The 17,403-nt window shown below is 34.7% G+C and overlaps 1 protein-coding gene across 3 annotated transcripts; it reads right to left on the minus strand.

Moving 5' to 3' along the window:
• Positions 1-2,705: 2,705 nt before the first annotated feature.
• On the minus strand, positions 2,706-16,644 carry LOC112744006 (cuscuta receptor 1). Of its 3 annotated transcripts, XM_025793465.3 has the most exons (9): positions 16,206-16,644; positions 15,448-15,609; positions 15,109-15,270; positions 6,293-6,445; positions 6,122-6,208; positions 5,580-5,726; positions 5,323-5,469; positions 3,666-4,949; positions 2,706-3,513 (listed from the first exon to the last, which is right to left on the minus strand). In XM_025793465.3, exons 1-9 carry the CDS (start codon positions 16,594-16,596, stop codon positions 3,506-3,508), a joined length of 2,541 nt encoding a protein of 846 aa, XP_025649250.1. In that variant the 5' UTR covers positions 16,597-16,644; the 3' UTR covers positions 2,706-3,505. The 3 variants fall into 3 exon arrangements, with proteins under 3 accessions (XP_025649250.1, XP_072070957.1, XP_025649249.1); XM_072214856.1 differs by having other exon boundaries at positions 2,706-4,949; positions 15,463-15,609; positions 16,206-16,643; XM_025793464.3 differs by having other exon boundaries at positions 2,706-4,949; positions 16,206-16,643.
• Between the last annotated feature and the right edge of the window lie 759 nt (positions 16,645-17,403).

A 17,403-nucleotide genomic window follows, 5' to 3' on the forward strand; every position in this document is an offset into this window, starting at 1 on the left:
GAAGACAACTCACGAATATAGCTCCTGGCGGCCTCCCGTTCACCCATAAGAAGATGTGGGTTCACGGGGTTCTTTTCAAAGATAGCAAATAGGACGTCGGCTATCTGCTTATCTACAGCCGACAACCTTTTGTACGTCACTTTGATGAAAGGATTCGACCCCGCGCCAAAACTCCAGTAAGTCTGGATAAGGCGCTCCCCCTCTAACGACAACCAGAAGGGATGACGACCCTTGACGGGACGAACCTTGAAGTACTTATCTTTAAAACCATGGTAGGAGTCCTCAAAAAGGCCAAAAATCCTCCTACCCTGGGCAGAACGGAAAGAAAGAAACCCTTTTCTCGCCTTCCCCTGTTTGGAGGGGTTGGTAAGGCTGAAATAAAAGAGAAAAACGTCCACCGACACCGGCAGCTCCAAGTACTCGCAGACCATTTCGAAGCAGCGGATCGAAGCCCAGCTGTTCGGATGAAGCTGAGACGAGGGGACGGATATCCGGTTCAGCAGCGCCATTTGAAACTCGGAGAACGGTATCCGAACGCCAACTTGCGTGAACATGGACTTATAAAACCAGATCCAATCGGGGACACGCGGGGAGTGAAAATTGAGCTCATAAATACGCTCATGGGGGGCAGGAACAATGGCCTCGTAGTTGGCCTCTTCGTCAGTCCCCCCACACAAGTAGCCGGCTTGCCGGAACTCGGTCAACTCCTCCAAGTCCATCTGGTTGGGTGAGCTCCTTATATCGTCGGTCACCCAAGCATACGGGTCGTAAGCCGCACCAGATCCAGAAGACCGAGAGACAACGCGAGGCATACCTACAGCGGGGTACCACTCCGTTAGTCTATGAGGTCGGGAGCCCGAAAAAACTCAGAAACTACGCCTTTTCAACTCAATCGTGACCAAACACGGCTAAAAACTACGCCTACCACATAAACCACCCAAAAACCTATCCTAGAATGGTACCCCTCCCCTAACTCACCTACCCCAACATTGAAAAACCTTTCGGCAAAAATAAACTAGCCATGCAACAAACGCAAGCAGCAATCGCACAGCAGCAAGACATAACACAGATACCAAAGGAAAGAGACCAAAAAATTACCTGGAATGATGAAAGAAACTTGGACCGAAAGTTGAAGCAGGAGGGAGTTCGCACTGGAAGCTTTGGATGTTATGGAAAGAAGGAGTTGGAAATAGTAAGAGTGGGAGATGGATAGGGAGAAAACTGTTTAAAAACCACCGCCAGAAGCGCGAAAGAAAGCAGGGGCAAAATAGTCTTTGCGCGCGGGTTTTTTCGAATCATTATGAGCATTAAATGCCCAGCGCGGAGAACGAAACGGCAAATGGATGCCACAGCAGACCAAGAGACACGCGCACAAGAGACGCGTCTCTCCCACGATCAGCCGACACGACGACAACGTACGAACGAAGACATCACGCGCCGCCAATGGCCCTCACGGCCATCGCTGACGCGTCGGGGGCACTGTTACGGCCTGGCCCAATTTCACGCGGGTCAACCCGACCCGAGTTCCCTCCGGCCCAGCAACGCGCCCTCCACCCGACCCGGACACGCGTCCCGTACGGCTTGCACACAGCTGTGGGACAGCGTCCTTGAGGGTATGGGCCTATCCACTTGAGGGGCCCACTTCTGACATGTATATAAGGGGGAGACTGGCTCTCCCCCCGAGGTACGTGACATTCTTACATCACCCCCTTTCCGCCTGCACATATTCTGACAAGAGCGTCGGAGTGTCTTTGCAGGTGGCACCCCCCCTCTCCATGCGAAGTGCTCGGAACCTCGCACACCCGGGACCAGGAGACCACGACCAGACGAGCCTTTCCACCATCCCAAGCGTTGACCTCAGGGTCCTAACCCGAACCGTCCGGTATCCAACTTGCCGAACAAGTTGGTATGTTTTTTTTGACGACTTAAATAAATTAAATAGCAATTTGATTCGCTTTACGGCTTGAGCTGATAAATTAAATAAATTAATTTGCATTAAAAATAAATAAACAATAATTTTTAGACATTTATATTTTATAAAAGATATCTTTTACGGTATCTAAATTTCACTCATACAATTTAAACATTAAAAAATGGGTCTCACCTTATTCTATTTCTACTTTTAGGTAAATTAGACACAATTTTCATAAATACTAAATAATTCCGCTTTATAAAAGTCAAACAAATTACTTTTCAATGAAAACTTTCACCAATTGTTGATTACTGGCGGTGTCATGTTGGATGAATTGCTACCACAAGAGTAAAGTTTGGTTCAATGGAAGAACCATATGAGAGCATATAAGATAAAAAGATACTACGTATAATCCAAAATCTTCAGACATTATATTTATGAGTTTATTCTCATAATTCTTCATTTCTTATTTTGTTCAACGTAGAACTATCTCTAAATTATTGGACTATATAATTGTGTCCTGTCAATCTTACAAAAATCACTAAATATTTTCATTTGTCATATGACTTATATCAATCGTTTTTAATTTTATTAGTAGAAATGACAATTCTTCACAATTGATACTTTTACCCTGTTTTAAAATATTTTGAGAATGTAGTTAACAAAAATTTAATTATTTTTGTCCACAAATTAGTATTTCGGGAACATTTTTATGGTTAACTCTTAATTTGTTTTACCATTCCAATGAAGTGCACCTTAAATTCCTTTCTTAATAGATAGCAGCAAATGGTACTTACTAACTGAAAAGTGCAAATATTGAAATATAACATGGAAGTTCTAATTACATTGAAGTTTGAGAAGACATACATTTAGCAAACTAATTTACAGGCCCATCATAAATACAACCTTGGAAAATAATCAATGACAAAATAGTAGCAGGTGTCAATGACAACTTGAATGAAATAAAACCAAATCCGTCGCCAATAAGGATTTATATAGAAAACCGCCACCATCACCAACACCACCATTGTCCAAGACACTGCCATGCTAATATAGAAAACATACATGTCCATGAAACCATTGTCTCTGTCTCCCTCCACACTTGGTGAAGGCAAAGTTGGTTGTCCACTATGATCAGCACAAGGATTTCTCAAAGGTGGTCCACAAAGATAAGGGTTGCCTTCATAACTGCTCTCATCAAAGGTTATGAATTGTCCATTCCTATCCGGAGTTGCACCTGAAAGGTTGTTGTATGCCACACTGAACACTTCTAAGGAGGTTAACTCTGTGAACTGTGAAGGAATATTGCCACTCAATTTGTTGAAAGAAAGATCCAAACTCTCTATGTCTTTCAATTTGGAAAGTGTAGATGGGATATGTCCTGTTAAGTCATTGTAAGACAAGTTTATTGCTCTGATCCCTGTCATGTTTCCTAGTTCGGCCGGAATGTTTCCTTCGAATTTGTTGTTCGACAAGTCCACGCCACTCATATAAGCAAAGATTGTCCCTTGGTAATTGTATGTTCTGCTTTTCGTCGTGAAGTTTACTCGACGAAGCACAATCGACGGCGGATATATGACTTGATCCAATACATTAGGCCACTTCAGCAGGAAAAAATTTGGACTATCAAAACTTATATTTCCAAGACATTTAGGTATTGGACCAGAAAGACTATTATGAGAGAAATCTATAATTGATAACACACTAGTAACATTGCACAATTCATTGGGTATGTTTCCTACAAGTTTGTTACCTTTCAAGATAAGAATATTTAGAACACCAATGATGCTTATGATGTCTTCAATGGTTCCAGATATTTCATTATTGCTAAGATCCAATATTACCACATCATTGTTATCACCGAACATTCTTCTTGGCAAAGTGGTTAATCTATTGTCACTCAGAAAGATTACTGACAAAACAGAATGCTTGAAAGATGGAACCGGCCCAGTGAAGTTGTTTCCTGAGAGATCTAAAGCATATAGTTCCCGTCCAAATTCATTTGGAATGTTTCCTTCAAGATGATTATTGTACATAGAAACTTCATTCAACATTGAGGAATTAAAAGCTAGCCTTGGAAGCTTTCCAACAAAGTTGTTATTGCTTAGATCCACATAGGAAAGTAGTGGTGTATCAGAGAATAAAGAACTTGGAATTTCACCAGAAAAGAAGTTTCTATCCAAACACAAGTATGCCAAGTTTTTGAGTGCTAACAAAGAAGTAACCTTTCCAGTGAATTTGTTCTTTGATAGCTTCAACAATCTAATCAAAGAACTTGTTGGTATATTTGATGAAATTTCACCTGACAAATCATTATCAGATAGATCCAAGCCAACCAGAGACTTCATTAGAACAAACTCATAAGGAAGTGAACCACTGATTGTATTGCCTGACATGTTCAGAATATTTAACTTTGGGAAGATTGAACTGACATTGTTACCTAGGATCTGACCTGATATCACATTTTCAGACACATCAATTCTCTGAATGTTGGGAATAGCATGTGATGGAAACTTCACATGACTTGTGAAGAAATTGTTCCCTAAAGAAAAGTCAATCATTTTTGTGTTGTTTACCAACAACCAGTTTGGGAATTCCCCTGTCAATTTCCATCCAGTAATATCAACAATGGTTAATTCAGTTTGGCTTAGAAGAAAGTTAGGAAAAGGAATGATGCTTTTCTGGGTTGTTGCTGGCAAAACGAGTTCTTGTAATTGGAACCTTGGGACCCAAGTTTGAGAAGAAGGGTGTGGTTCAGGTATGATGTTACTACCATTGCCATAAACAAATTTTAGGTAAGAATGATTGGCAAAGAAAGAAAAGGATGCTGGGATTTGAAATAGATTTCCTGTGAAATCAAGATATTCAAGTGATGTAAGGCTTGCAAGGTTGTAAGCTGGATTCCCACTGAATTGATTGCCTCCAGAAAAATCTAACTTCTGAAGTGATGTCATGTTCACAAAAGATGAGGGAAGTGGTCCTTCAAACTCATTATAACTTATATTTAACTCCTGCAGTTCCTTGAGATTAGACCAATCTGAAACATGAAATTATTTGGTGGGAAAAAATATGTTATAAACAAAAGGAAAGGATAACAAGGAGACTTGTGGATAATATAAACACCTAAATCGGGTACTCGTATTGGATACTTTAATCCTCGACACATTTTCATTATTCTAGAACTTTTCGAAAATTACTCCATCAGATGAATTGGTCCTTTAACCCCCTCTCAAACTTACAAAAAGATCACATTATCTAATGAGTATAATTCTCGAGAATTTCTAAAACATTAAAATGTGTCGGAGAATAAAGTGTTTTGCCTAAAAGTTTTTAAACATCTTGGGTGTTTAATTAGATATTACATACTTTAAAAGTTGGAAATTTTGTAATGCTTAAAATTGTATTTTTACCTGCTTCTGGTAGGAAGCCTTGTATATCAGAGTTCACAGATAAAGTTTTTAGAGAAGTCAAGGCTCCAATGCTTTTGAAAAACTCATTTTGCAGATTGAAACAGGCGTCCAAGACCAAGTGCTCTAGGTTCCTTAGCTCAGCAAAATCTATATATATAAGAATAGATTAATTTGATCATGGTAAGATCCTATATCTTTAATATAATAACTAATTAATGATAGCATTAAACTTCAACAAGTAGCTAACGTATACTTGCCTCCAGCTGTAACATTTTCGTCGAAGTTGCTCTCACTAATTTCAAGCATTGTAAGAGATGGGAAAGCTTTTAATGAACGTAAGATATTTGCATCTACGTTCTTGGGATTGAAATAAAGGGTCTTCAAGCTGCTTGAAAATTTTGTGCCTGAAAAGACATCACGATGATGATATAGACAAAACATTACCATTTGAGTAAAAGTCTTTTTCGGTTCTTAACCACTTATTCAATGAATAATACTTACTCTATTAATTATAAAAACACAATTCAGTCTCCAACTATTTTTTTATTTGTTCAATTCGGAATCGTTAACCGTATGTCATATACTGATGTGTCAAGTAACATGTTTACGTGAGTTTGTTTGGACATGTTACTTGATACGTTGCTATGTGACCTGATTGAACAAATAAAAAAAATAATTAAAAATATATTTATATTTTTATAATTGATAAAAAACACATTGTCCATTAAATAAATAATTAAGAACGGAAAAAAAAAATTTACTCTTACAATTTTGATTATTCCTTTCGGTGCATACAAACCTTGGGGTGATATGGTGGGAAAACTTATGTTCAAACCGAGAGGAGATAATACATCAAGGAACTTTAAGGAGTGTAACTGTGACAAACCTACAAATAATTCAGTATAAAAAGAAGTTACCTATTAAAAAGAAAAAAAAAAGATATAAATGACGTCATTATTATTATTATTACTAGTATATGATATGGAAGTTAGTTCGCAGCCTCGCAAAGTTAATGACTTGAGAGATGATAGAACACTGAGAGAGGAGAATATCTCTTCTGTCTCATTGAAATGGTTGAAACCTAAGTCAAGTACCTCCAGATTGGTGAACTTCGAAGCTAAATCTGAAAAATAAATAGACAAATTATACATATTGTTTTTCTAGTATTAGTTGACAAACACATTGAATTGAAGTCCCTTCTTTATATTATTTCCACAAAGGGGTCTTCTAATTTGAGATTATGCAAAATTGCTCTCCACCACCTGTCCAAAATAATAAACTACCTAACTAGTACATATTATTTATTTTAAATTTTAAAATCACTTACGTTTTTCGTTTTTTTTCTTTTTTATTTTTATTACAACTATGAATAAAAATTTAATTTTAAATTTACACTAAAAAATGTGAATTTATAAGCACCAAAATGCCTATTAAGTATTAACCAATCATCCACTAATAATATTAAAAAAAATTTAAGTGATTGAATAAATTGTTTTGTTAACTTTTTACTAAATCTTTTAGTACTTTTCTTCTACTCATTTTCTTTAACCTTTTTAAATAGACACCCACTAATTTTAGTTTAAGAAATTGTCGGCCTCTCATCTCTCTTCTTTTCTTCTGATCTCTATTATGTGGGTTTCTACCTTTTTGGTTATGCAGTTTTTTATTATTTTGGCAATCTAATTACAATAAGATTTTATAAAACGTAATAAATATATCGGTTCCGCTACGTTACCAACAACATATCTGCCAACTTCTGCCAACTCTTATTTATAATTGTGTTTTATGAAAGTGTGTTCGTGGATGTGTCTAATAAAAATGTCTTTTTTATAGCTGTATTTAATAGAAGTGTCTTTATAGATATATTTTCTGGATGTGTCTCTTTATATATGTATTTAAAATATATTAATTATTAAACACATCCACGAACACACTTCCATGAAATATAATTATAAATAAGAGTTGGCAGAAGTTGGCAAATAATATGTTGGTACCCTATACTTTTCCTAAATATATAGAATGTTATAGTTTTAAAAAAAAATTCAATTTCCAAATTCAAATTGTAAAAGAAAATTTATTTCATACATTAATTGTATGGATAATTAACTTATTATATAGTATATACAATATATAACACATCACAACAATAAAAATCCATCTAATCTCGATAGCGTCTCGTATATGAAATTAATATTTACGAGTGGTGATGTGTTTTCTTAAATTAGTATATATTTTGTTTATTATTGTGAATTTTTATAATATAAATTCTATTAGAAAGATATAATTAAATACAGAAAGAATATTAAAAAGGAGTATTAAAAAATTAAAACTAAAAGAATACTAAATTTTAGGATTTTTTTTGAAATAAAAAAAATATTATTTCCTAAAACAAATTATTTTAACTTTAAATACCACGATACGTTAATTATTTTTTTTTGTAGTTTTAGACAATTTCCGTCGAATTTCATAATTTATTGAAGTTTGTCGCACCCCAGCAAACTTTACCCTGAGTTCGTCACACTATATAAACTCGTGGGACCTTTATTTTGTCGTTTTCAGATTTTCTCTCCCAAATCTTCTTTTTTCCATAGTCATTTGTCATTCTTTTATTATCTTCTCTGTTAAATTTTTTGTCTTCCAATACATGTAAAATTTTTTGTCTACTCTATCGTCAGTTCTAGGTTAGTATGCGCTTTTTTTGTAATTTAGATGTAAATTAGTTAAATATGTAGTTAGATTGAAATATGTATAAGTAGCTAGTTTGATTAAATTATCAGTGGATTGATAAATTAGTATGTTTACATAGTTAGTTATGATCATGCAGTTAGTTATAGTACATATTAATTAGTAAATTTATGAAATGATTAAGATGTAAAATAGACAATTAGTTTAAATATATCTGATAAAAATTTAGTTAATGTGAAAGAAACTAAATTCAATTTATTTTATTTTATTAGAGTGTAGTGATAGAGCAGTAGTTATTGGAGTACGAGCATACTCTATATAGACTAAATCAGGCTGAGCATATAGCAGGCAGACTTGATCGAGTGGTACACTTTTATCACTCTTATTTATTATATTATAATAAAAGGTGAATTTCTAATTTTATTTGTTGACCTTATTTTTTTGAACTTGTTTATTTTGTTTGGTAGGCGCCTCTGATCTTACGCACGAGATGAAACTCTATGAGACACTCGCCTGAGCAGATTAGGCCATATCTCAGACGAGCTAAATTTGAGTATGTGGCGTACATGGTGGAGTTCGAGTATGATTGGCCATTGGCGTCAGCGTTGATTGAGAGTTGGAGACCTGAGTCTCATACGTTTCATCTGCCATGCGGGGAGATGACTATCACCTTACAAGATGTGGTGTACCAATTGGGACTTATGGTCGATGGTGATCATGTAAGTGGATGCATCGGTGGGTGGGAGCATGCAACACCATGATGGTTGGTTCATTGAGGACTTCTGCCAGCAGCTACTGGGTGTTGTTCTGGACCCAGAGGATAGAGAGTCACAGACCAAGTGGATTGTCAAACTTAACTGGTTTTAGAACACCGTTTGCGGAGATCTGGAGGAGGATGCGATCGAGGACCGCCTGTTGTGCTACACTAGAGGGTATATCATGCAGGTAATCGGGCCTATTTTCAAACGCATCTGACTCTCAGGTACACATTAGGTGGGTGCCCTTGGTAGGGGATCTTGACAGATGTGGCAGGTTATCATGGGACTCGGCTATGTTGGCATGGCTGTACCTCCAGATGTGTCATGCCACGGAGCATAGTCAGCGCAATTTGGGTGGTTGCGTTAGTTTACTACTCTCTTGGGCCTATCACCGTATTCCACTGCTCTCCTAAGGTTAGGCCGAATACGAGCCCGTCATAGGATGGCCAGTCATCCTCGTGACCAATCGGTCGAAATTATGATCTGTAAACATTAAAGACCGACTCCATGTGATACACGGGATGTACGTACCACTTCTAATCAAGTCGTGCATGAGAGCAAGCTGCAAGAACGTGACGGCAAGGAACATGAAGAGCCTGAAAATACCCACAATCACACTTCCTAGCAAAGAGTTCACCTAAATGAAAATAACTTGACTTAACAAGAGCACTGATGGACAAATTATGAGAACCCTTCATGACAGCATTAATGCACTCCGAGATGTTTATCGTCATGTGACCAAACCGACGACGCTCATCCCCATACTGCGCCCAATGTGAACGAAGCATTTCTTCAAGGCAGTTCGTAATTGCAACATTCTCGCCCCTCAGACGACCAAAATAATGAGTGAACTCCCGCTGCAACTTCAAATATGTTGCGTTAACCAGAATCGTCTTCAAGTCCTTGTTTTTGAAGTGACTCATGAAGTTGGCAGCAATGTGTCTTGTACAAAATGTTTGAAGGCATGCGGTAGTTTCCATAAACTTCCATCGGTGTTCAATGCAGCATCAATTGATTTGTGCCTGTCTGAAATCACTAAGACGCCGGGTTGTGGTGTCATATGCTGCCTCAAATACGAAAGAAAAAATAACCAAGCCTCCTTCGCCTCACCCTCAATAACGGAAAATGCAATAGGCAATATGTTGTCATCTTGAGAAATAGCCATGAGTAACGTGCATCCGTATTTACCATATAAGTAGGTGCTATCGATGGAAATAAGTGGCTTGCAATGCTTGAAAGTCTCAACGCATAGTAAAAACGTCCAAAATACCCGATGAAACATGACAGTGTCGATTGCACCAGGCCAAGGCTGTGTCACAAGTTGCACCAAAGTACCTGAATATCAATCAACAGTTAGCATATGTAGATGGAGATTTTATACATAACTAAGCAGAATGTATTGCATCTTACCGGCTAAGTACATCTGCATAGCGAATAACCAACGAGCAAGCTCGTTGTATGACTCCTCCCAATTGCCATATATCCTAGCAATGACTCTCTGCTTTGCAAGTTAAACCTTTTTGTACGACACCTTGTAACCGAAGTGATTCTCCATACCTCCCTGCAGAACTCTTATGCTAATTGTTGGATCTGCTTTGACCATGGTGAATATGTGTTGAGCAATCACCTTCGAATCCAAGTTACGATAGTCTTGACCCATGGATATTTGCATGCAAGTATGAGGATCATTGTATCTCCTAACCTTCCATTTTCTTGTTTTCGGCGATATGATATGTGTATGTTCCAAGAGCAATCGAGCTCAAACCAGATACACTTTACATCATACTTCAATTGGTCATTCTCCAGTATTTTATACCCCACAGTCCTCCTGATGTTGTACCTCTTAACTGCCAGCATGTTTTCTTCCTTGTTTTAAATTGTTGTCCAACCTCGAACTCATTGGTTGGATCCTCTTCGGGGCCTCCATGGGTAAATGACTAATCCAAAGTCTGCATCTAGATTCAACCTGGAGAAGTGATCCGGCCAGTCATATGGTCGAAAAATGGCAGGCTGTGTCAGAGTGATTTATGTATCACCGTAGTAATTTATCTCTTCTTCCTTGTCACCCTCGTCAGGAATTTTCGTTGGTTCATCACCAGCATCGTCTCCGTCATCGGGGTTCACTTCATAGGGATCCATCATCGGATCCCTAATAGCAGAACCCTCATGACTTTTAACATTATCTTGCATCATGTCAGCATTAGGAAGTTCAGCGTTTGACCCCTCTTGACTACCTTCAGCTGGCATATTTAGACCAACCATCGTCGTTCTAATATTTCTTCTAACAATTCCACTTAATGAACTATCATCAATCGTATCCGCAGATGATCCTCGTTCACCCAACTCAACTAAAAACACGAATAATTCCAACAGATGAACATTTGTCCATCGATTGTGCCATGACCTTATAAGATGTACGTCCTCGTCGTCACGCAACCGATACCTAATTCAAAACAAAAGAACCGTGATCTAATAACCATAACAACAACATAACAAAGATAACTATAATATACCTTTTATAAAATAAATTGTCATCTGCTTCGATCGGATATCTGTAATAAATTTTTTCTCCCTTTTCATGTGTTGCTATCCAACGGAACGCAATATCAAATTCTTCAACTCTGTTAGACTGTTGACTTTCGGTATCATGTATGTAATTATTGGTTGTCCGGACTTAAAAACGATAAAACATTCTTTAGCATACACTATTTCACCATCATAATGAATGGATAATAACGCATTGATTGACATTGTAGAGAAAAATATCAAGATGAGAACCAAGAAAAAGAATGAAATAATGGTATTGAGCTCGCTTCTCCACCAACCATGCTCTCGGGATAAAGTTCACCGGGGTGCAGCGAACTCTATGAAAATAATAGAGTTTGTTGAGGGTGCGACGAATTTGCCTAAAACTAAAAAAAAAAAAAAACAAAACGTATCGTCGTATTTAAAGTTGGAATAATTTGTTTTAAGAAATAATTTTTTTTATTTATTTCGGAAAAAAATCCCTAAATTTCAACATATAAATTTAAATTCTTTTAAAAAAGAGTGTTAAAATAATAAAGTTTTGAATGATATAAATTTATGGGTTTTTTTATTAATGTAGCGACCCTCAATTTTAAAAATATAAATATAAATAAGTTATAATTTATTTTATAAAATTAGAATTCCTAACTTTTAGAAAATTATTTTATTATCAGTAATTGAACTAATTTTATAATAATTTGAATTCAATCAAATTCATATATACATATATATTATGATAAAATATTTTACATAATTAAAGCTATAATTCTAATAATTTATAAGTAATGAAACTTATATGTATATTTTAATTTGAGTAATTGATATTTTAATTTAAAATAGAGTTTAGATAATAATATTATTATCGAGTTCGATATCCAAAGATATGAGTAAATATCGGTATTTTTTGGAGAGCTCAGCTTTACTAATACTTCACCAAATATTTTTCATCTTTAAATTACTAATATCATTTATATTAGTAACTCATATACATTCAATCATATATATTATTGCTATAATTATATTATTATTATTATTATCATTATTATTATCATTACTATTGCTAGTATTATTATGATTACTAATCATAAAGAACGGAAACAAAAGGTGGCTTCAATTATGCATTAAGTTACATATATATTATTATTACTATCATTATGCATTGTGTTGCATATATATATATATACAATAAAGAAGCCAAGGCGGCTTACTAATTAATCGTGTGTATATAATATATATATATGATTAGCGTATGCGAGAGAAAAAAAAAAGGAAAGAAAACGGCGAGAGAGAAGAGCGTAACCGAGAGAGAATCTAAATTCCCACAAATTTTCGGCTTTAATTTTTTTGCAATTCGTAACTCTAATAAAAAAGTTAATCCGGTAAAAGTATCTGTATCTTCCTTCTCTACACATTGGCATCACTTTTGATCGGTGGAAGTTGACGGTGACGTAGCTCTTCTATCCCTTGAGTTCTGCTAACGGGAGTTCTAGGAGCACAGACGATTCTAGACATTTTCTTCTTCGATAGCTTGGTCAGAAAGTTTCTCCGGAGCTTCGAATATTTTGATTCCGTACGAAGGTATGGTTTTAGTTTCTCATAATTAATGTTTAATGTCACGTAAAAACTTAGGCTAGAAAATCTTAAGATAGGAATGAACTGAATGTATAATTGACGAATTGTGTATATGGAAAATGTGTGGTTTAGCTGTTGTTAATAATTTGCTGTTAAAGTTGGTTGGTTTTGGAAAAAGATTTAATATTGGTATTTGTTTGATTTTGAAATAATTTGTTATTGGAAATGATTTGAATGACTGAGAGGTGTTTGGTTTGGTAGTTGGGACCCTTGAAGGGTGGTAGAAATTCAAGTTTTAAAGGAGATACTGCCAAAATTTCTATAAGAATTGGAGTTTTGATTTGAAGTGTTATTTTAAAAAGGAAAGAGATTATTATGTGGCTTGTGTATTTGAGACTGTTTGTTGACCCTCTGTCGCAAGATGTGACCAGGCACTTTAACTCCCCGGATTCCCCCATGGGCATGCATATATATATATTAATATTGAATATTATATTTGAGCTTGGAATTTGACTCCATGGAATATTATTGAGCTTGGAGTTTGACTCCATGGAATATTATGTTATTGAGTTTGGAGTTTGACTCTATGGAATTCTATATTATTGAGCTTGGGGATGCATGCACAGAGGGATTGTCCAATGGTTAACTATCAGAACATGTCGGGTTGGCTGTATAACCGACAGATGAGACTCATCATCCATAGGACAGACATACATCATATGCATTTATTTGCTTTGTTTGAGTGTGCATTCTTTTAGTTTGCTTAACTGTTTAATTCTGCTTATCTGCTACTTGTTCTACTTGCTGTAAATGCTTCTCTATCTGTGTTTTCCTTGCTTGAATTGTATGTGTATGTTTTTTGAGAAATCCCTCTTGACGGAGGTGTGAGGGGGGTTGTTCCACCGGTGTCTCGGAGGATTGGAGGAGTTAGAAAGTGAAGTGTTAAGTTAAAGTTAGATTTAGAACTTTAATACCTTAGATAACTTACCTAATTTCTGGTTTAGTTGAATTCTTAAGCTGAAATCTGAGAGTCGAAGTTCTAAGAATGCCTCTGGCTCTCCCGAGACCTTTTATATTAACTATGTGGACACCTTTACCATGCTGAGAACCTCTGGTTCTCACCTCATACTATGTTGTTGTTTTTCAAATGCAGGTCGAGAGGCACCTCGTTGAGCGTTTGGAGACCCTCCTTACAAGTGAAGAACTATCTTTTGGACTGTCATATTTTGTTTTAGGCTATGTATATATGTTTATAGAATCTCCGCACGTATATTTTATGTTTTGTCCCTCCTAGAGGTTGACTTGGAGATACAGGAGTTTATTTTGTGGTTTGAGTTTTATTTTTGGTTGTATATAAATATATAATTATATACTCTGGCCGGCAGGTCGAGTCTGGAGCTTGCTATCTGTGTTTTGGAACTCTGATATATATATATATATATATATATATATATGTTTTCAGCTCTCTTTTGATCTTACCTATCCGTTTTATGAATATCCATGCGAGTGTGACTCGATTTTCTGTTTATCGTTTTTATTTTGTTTAGCTAATTCTTCAAGGCTCCTAGATTTGATTTCTTTCAACTATATTTATGTACCTAAAATTTCTTTTAGAGGTCGTAATACCTTGCCACCTTTACTTTACGACTTAAGCGTAAGGTTCTGTGTGGTAGGGTGTTACAATTAATTTTTGTCTAAACGTAATTTTGAATAATGTAATCCAAACAACGTTCATTTTATTATAATCAATTTTTATACAAAATTATCAAACATAAATCACGTTAACACTAACTCACTTTTTATCAAAATCAAGTTTGTAAGATCAATTTTATACAAATTTTTGTTTGCAAACTTTAATTCAAACACACACTACACCGGTCAATTCAAACTGGATTAATAAAAAATTGATCATCAAATTAGTTTAAACTAAGTAAAAATTGGTTAATTAGTTAAACTGGTGCAGCTAGTTTAAAATAATAAACATAAAAAATTTACTTTTTTTTAAATATATATAATATATATAAATATATTTTATTATATTTAAGTTGAACTCTAGTTAAATTTTTAAATCTTTGAGCCTCTAACTCTATTAATTTAACGATCGATTCAGTTTTTAAAATTTTAGTTTTTCTTCTTTTGAATTTTTTTTTTAAATTGCACTTTGTGTACCTAAATGATAAATTAGTAATTTACTTTGAATAATTATTGCAAACACAAATAAGCTAAGAATGAAAATAGTACGTACCTGAAAAGTTAAATTTATTGTCTAACCCATTTCCAGCCAAATTGAGAGTTCTCAAAGAGGTAAGTTTCTTCATAGATGGCAGAATCTCATTAGGTAAGTATGGTAAGGATAGGTAAAGATGCTCCAGATTCCTCAACTTGGAAGAAATCTTTTTCCAACTAGCTGATAGTAAAGAAGAATAATATGACTAAAGTAAATAATGTGTGCAAAGTAAACAACTACAAAACTAATTGGAACCCTGGCCTAATGTTTAATTTCATTCTATTAATTGAAACAAAATATGAATAGAAACTATTGAGTGTGTATATTCAAGTAATTTTGTGTATGGATAGGTTTCACCTTGGAATGATTTACCAGTCAAGGTAGCCTTAGTAGCAACATTTAAGCGTAGAGACTTGAGAGATGAGATAGCGCTAAAACAATGCTCAATTTTACAGGCACCATTGGATTCAAAGTCAAGCTCAAGGACTTCTAAATTTCTTAACTTCCTTCTTTGTATTCCTGCCAAATGAAAATTAATTAGGATAATGATGACTAAAATTTAAAAACTATCTATTTCATTTTTCATTGTAAAGACTCTTCCTTAAATTATGATGTGCCAAGATATATCAAGTCAACATTAATCTACAGTATCATCAGTATTTCATAGAGTCAAATAATAAAAACAAAAATACCAAATCAAAATTAAAAAAAATATTTGTAAAGACCATAAAAAAAGTGTATTTTATTACAAGAATAAAAAATTTACTCAAACTAATTAAAATATTATTAGTATTTTTAAAATTAAAAAAAATAGAAAACAAGAAATACGAAAATATAAACTAAGTATAGACTATAGACTCTAAAAGTTGATACCACCTAATAATAATCGGTGAAAATTCAAGTACAAGCAACCTCACGTAAAGTTGATAACTGAAAGTCGTTAATTAGATGATTTGACTGATTTGATTAAATTTTTATCTAATGACTTTCAGCTATCAATTTCACGTGAAGTCGATTGCACTTGAGTTTCCACCACAATAATAATAATATAGAATAATATTATAGGGAGTTACCAAAATATTCTCTAATAAGATGAATGCAAATTGAATATATACCTGCATCTTCAACACAACAATCGATTCCATCAATGTAGAGTGCTTTCAGATCTTCGAAAACAAGAAAATCCGAGAAATTGAAGTGACTGGGTTGATCATAAATATAATTTTGATCAAGAAGAGTGAGTGTAGCGACTCGGCCAGTAATGGCGTTACACCGAACCCCTTTCCATTGACAGCAATCAGTGCCGTCCACCCAATTAATGTACGGCTCCCATTTTTGCAAACGCGATAGATCTGGATACGCGTATGGTTCCATGTCGCTGAAACGGCCTTTCATATATAAAAGAACATCTTTTTCTTGCTTCAAGCACCCTTCGCTCAAACTGCTTTCAATTATTAGAACCCAGAAGAAAAACACAGAAGCAAACCATGTTGTTGGTGTACCCATTTCAGAGTATCACTAAACAAGCAACTAGTGTATGTTGAACTCAATGGCTAAAATGTCACTTCCGGATTTAAATAAAGAATAGAGGGATGCTAGAGGCAGCAATTTTAGTGTTTTGTAACCATTAATTGGTCATTAATAGTATTTTTGATGGTGTGAGATTACATTTAATAGTGGGAGATTACTCACTTTTGTTTTGATGGTTAAGTACTGGACAGAAAACACAAAAGTTGCTGGCTCATAGACTTTTCCAAAAAGTTATTTGGAGTGGTACTAAAATTTATAAGTAATATCCTAAGTAGTCTCCAAATTTTTATTTTATTAAATAAATTAATTCTCAAATTAAATTATTTATTTATATGAAAAAATTGATCATTAGAATTTTAAAAATTTTTAGAGATCAATATGTCTTTAATTAAATAAACGAAAATGACTAATTTTTCTAAATTTTTTTTATCAAAATTCAACGTGAATATCTATATATCTAACAAAATAAAAGATTGAAAATTGATTAGGTAATTAAAATTTATTAAAGGTTAAACTGTCTAACTAAAAAACAGTTGGAGATTAATTGGGTATATCACTCAAAATTTATTTGTGTCGCAAAAGTTTGGTCTAGGTTATTTATGGCAGTGAAAATGATATTGCCATTTTTAATTTAATAATATTATATTTTTATAAATTCATGCAAATATACAATAAAAAAATTATGTATAGAGTATATTATAAAAAATTAACAGTGATAATATTGTTTTCTTTTATTTGTGTGGCTGTCGAATTATTAAAAGTTCAGACCGTTCAGTCTAAGTT

Source organism: Arachis hypogaea, chromosome 14 (assembly GCF_003086295.3).
Source record: "Arachis hypogaea cultivar Tifrunner chromosome 14, arahy.Tifrunner.gnm2.J5K5, whole genome shotgun sequence".
Classification (NCBI taxonomy): domain Eukaryota; kingdom Viridiplantae; phylum Streptophyta; class Magnoliopsida; order Fabales; family Fabaceae; genus Arachis; species Arachis hypogaea.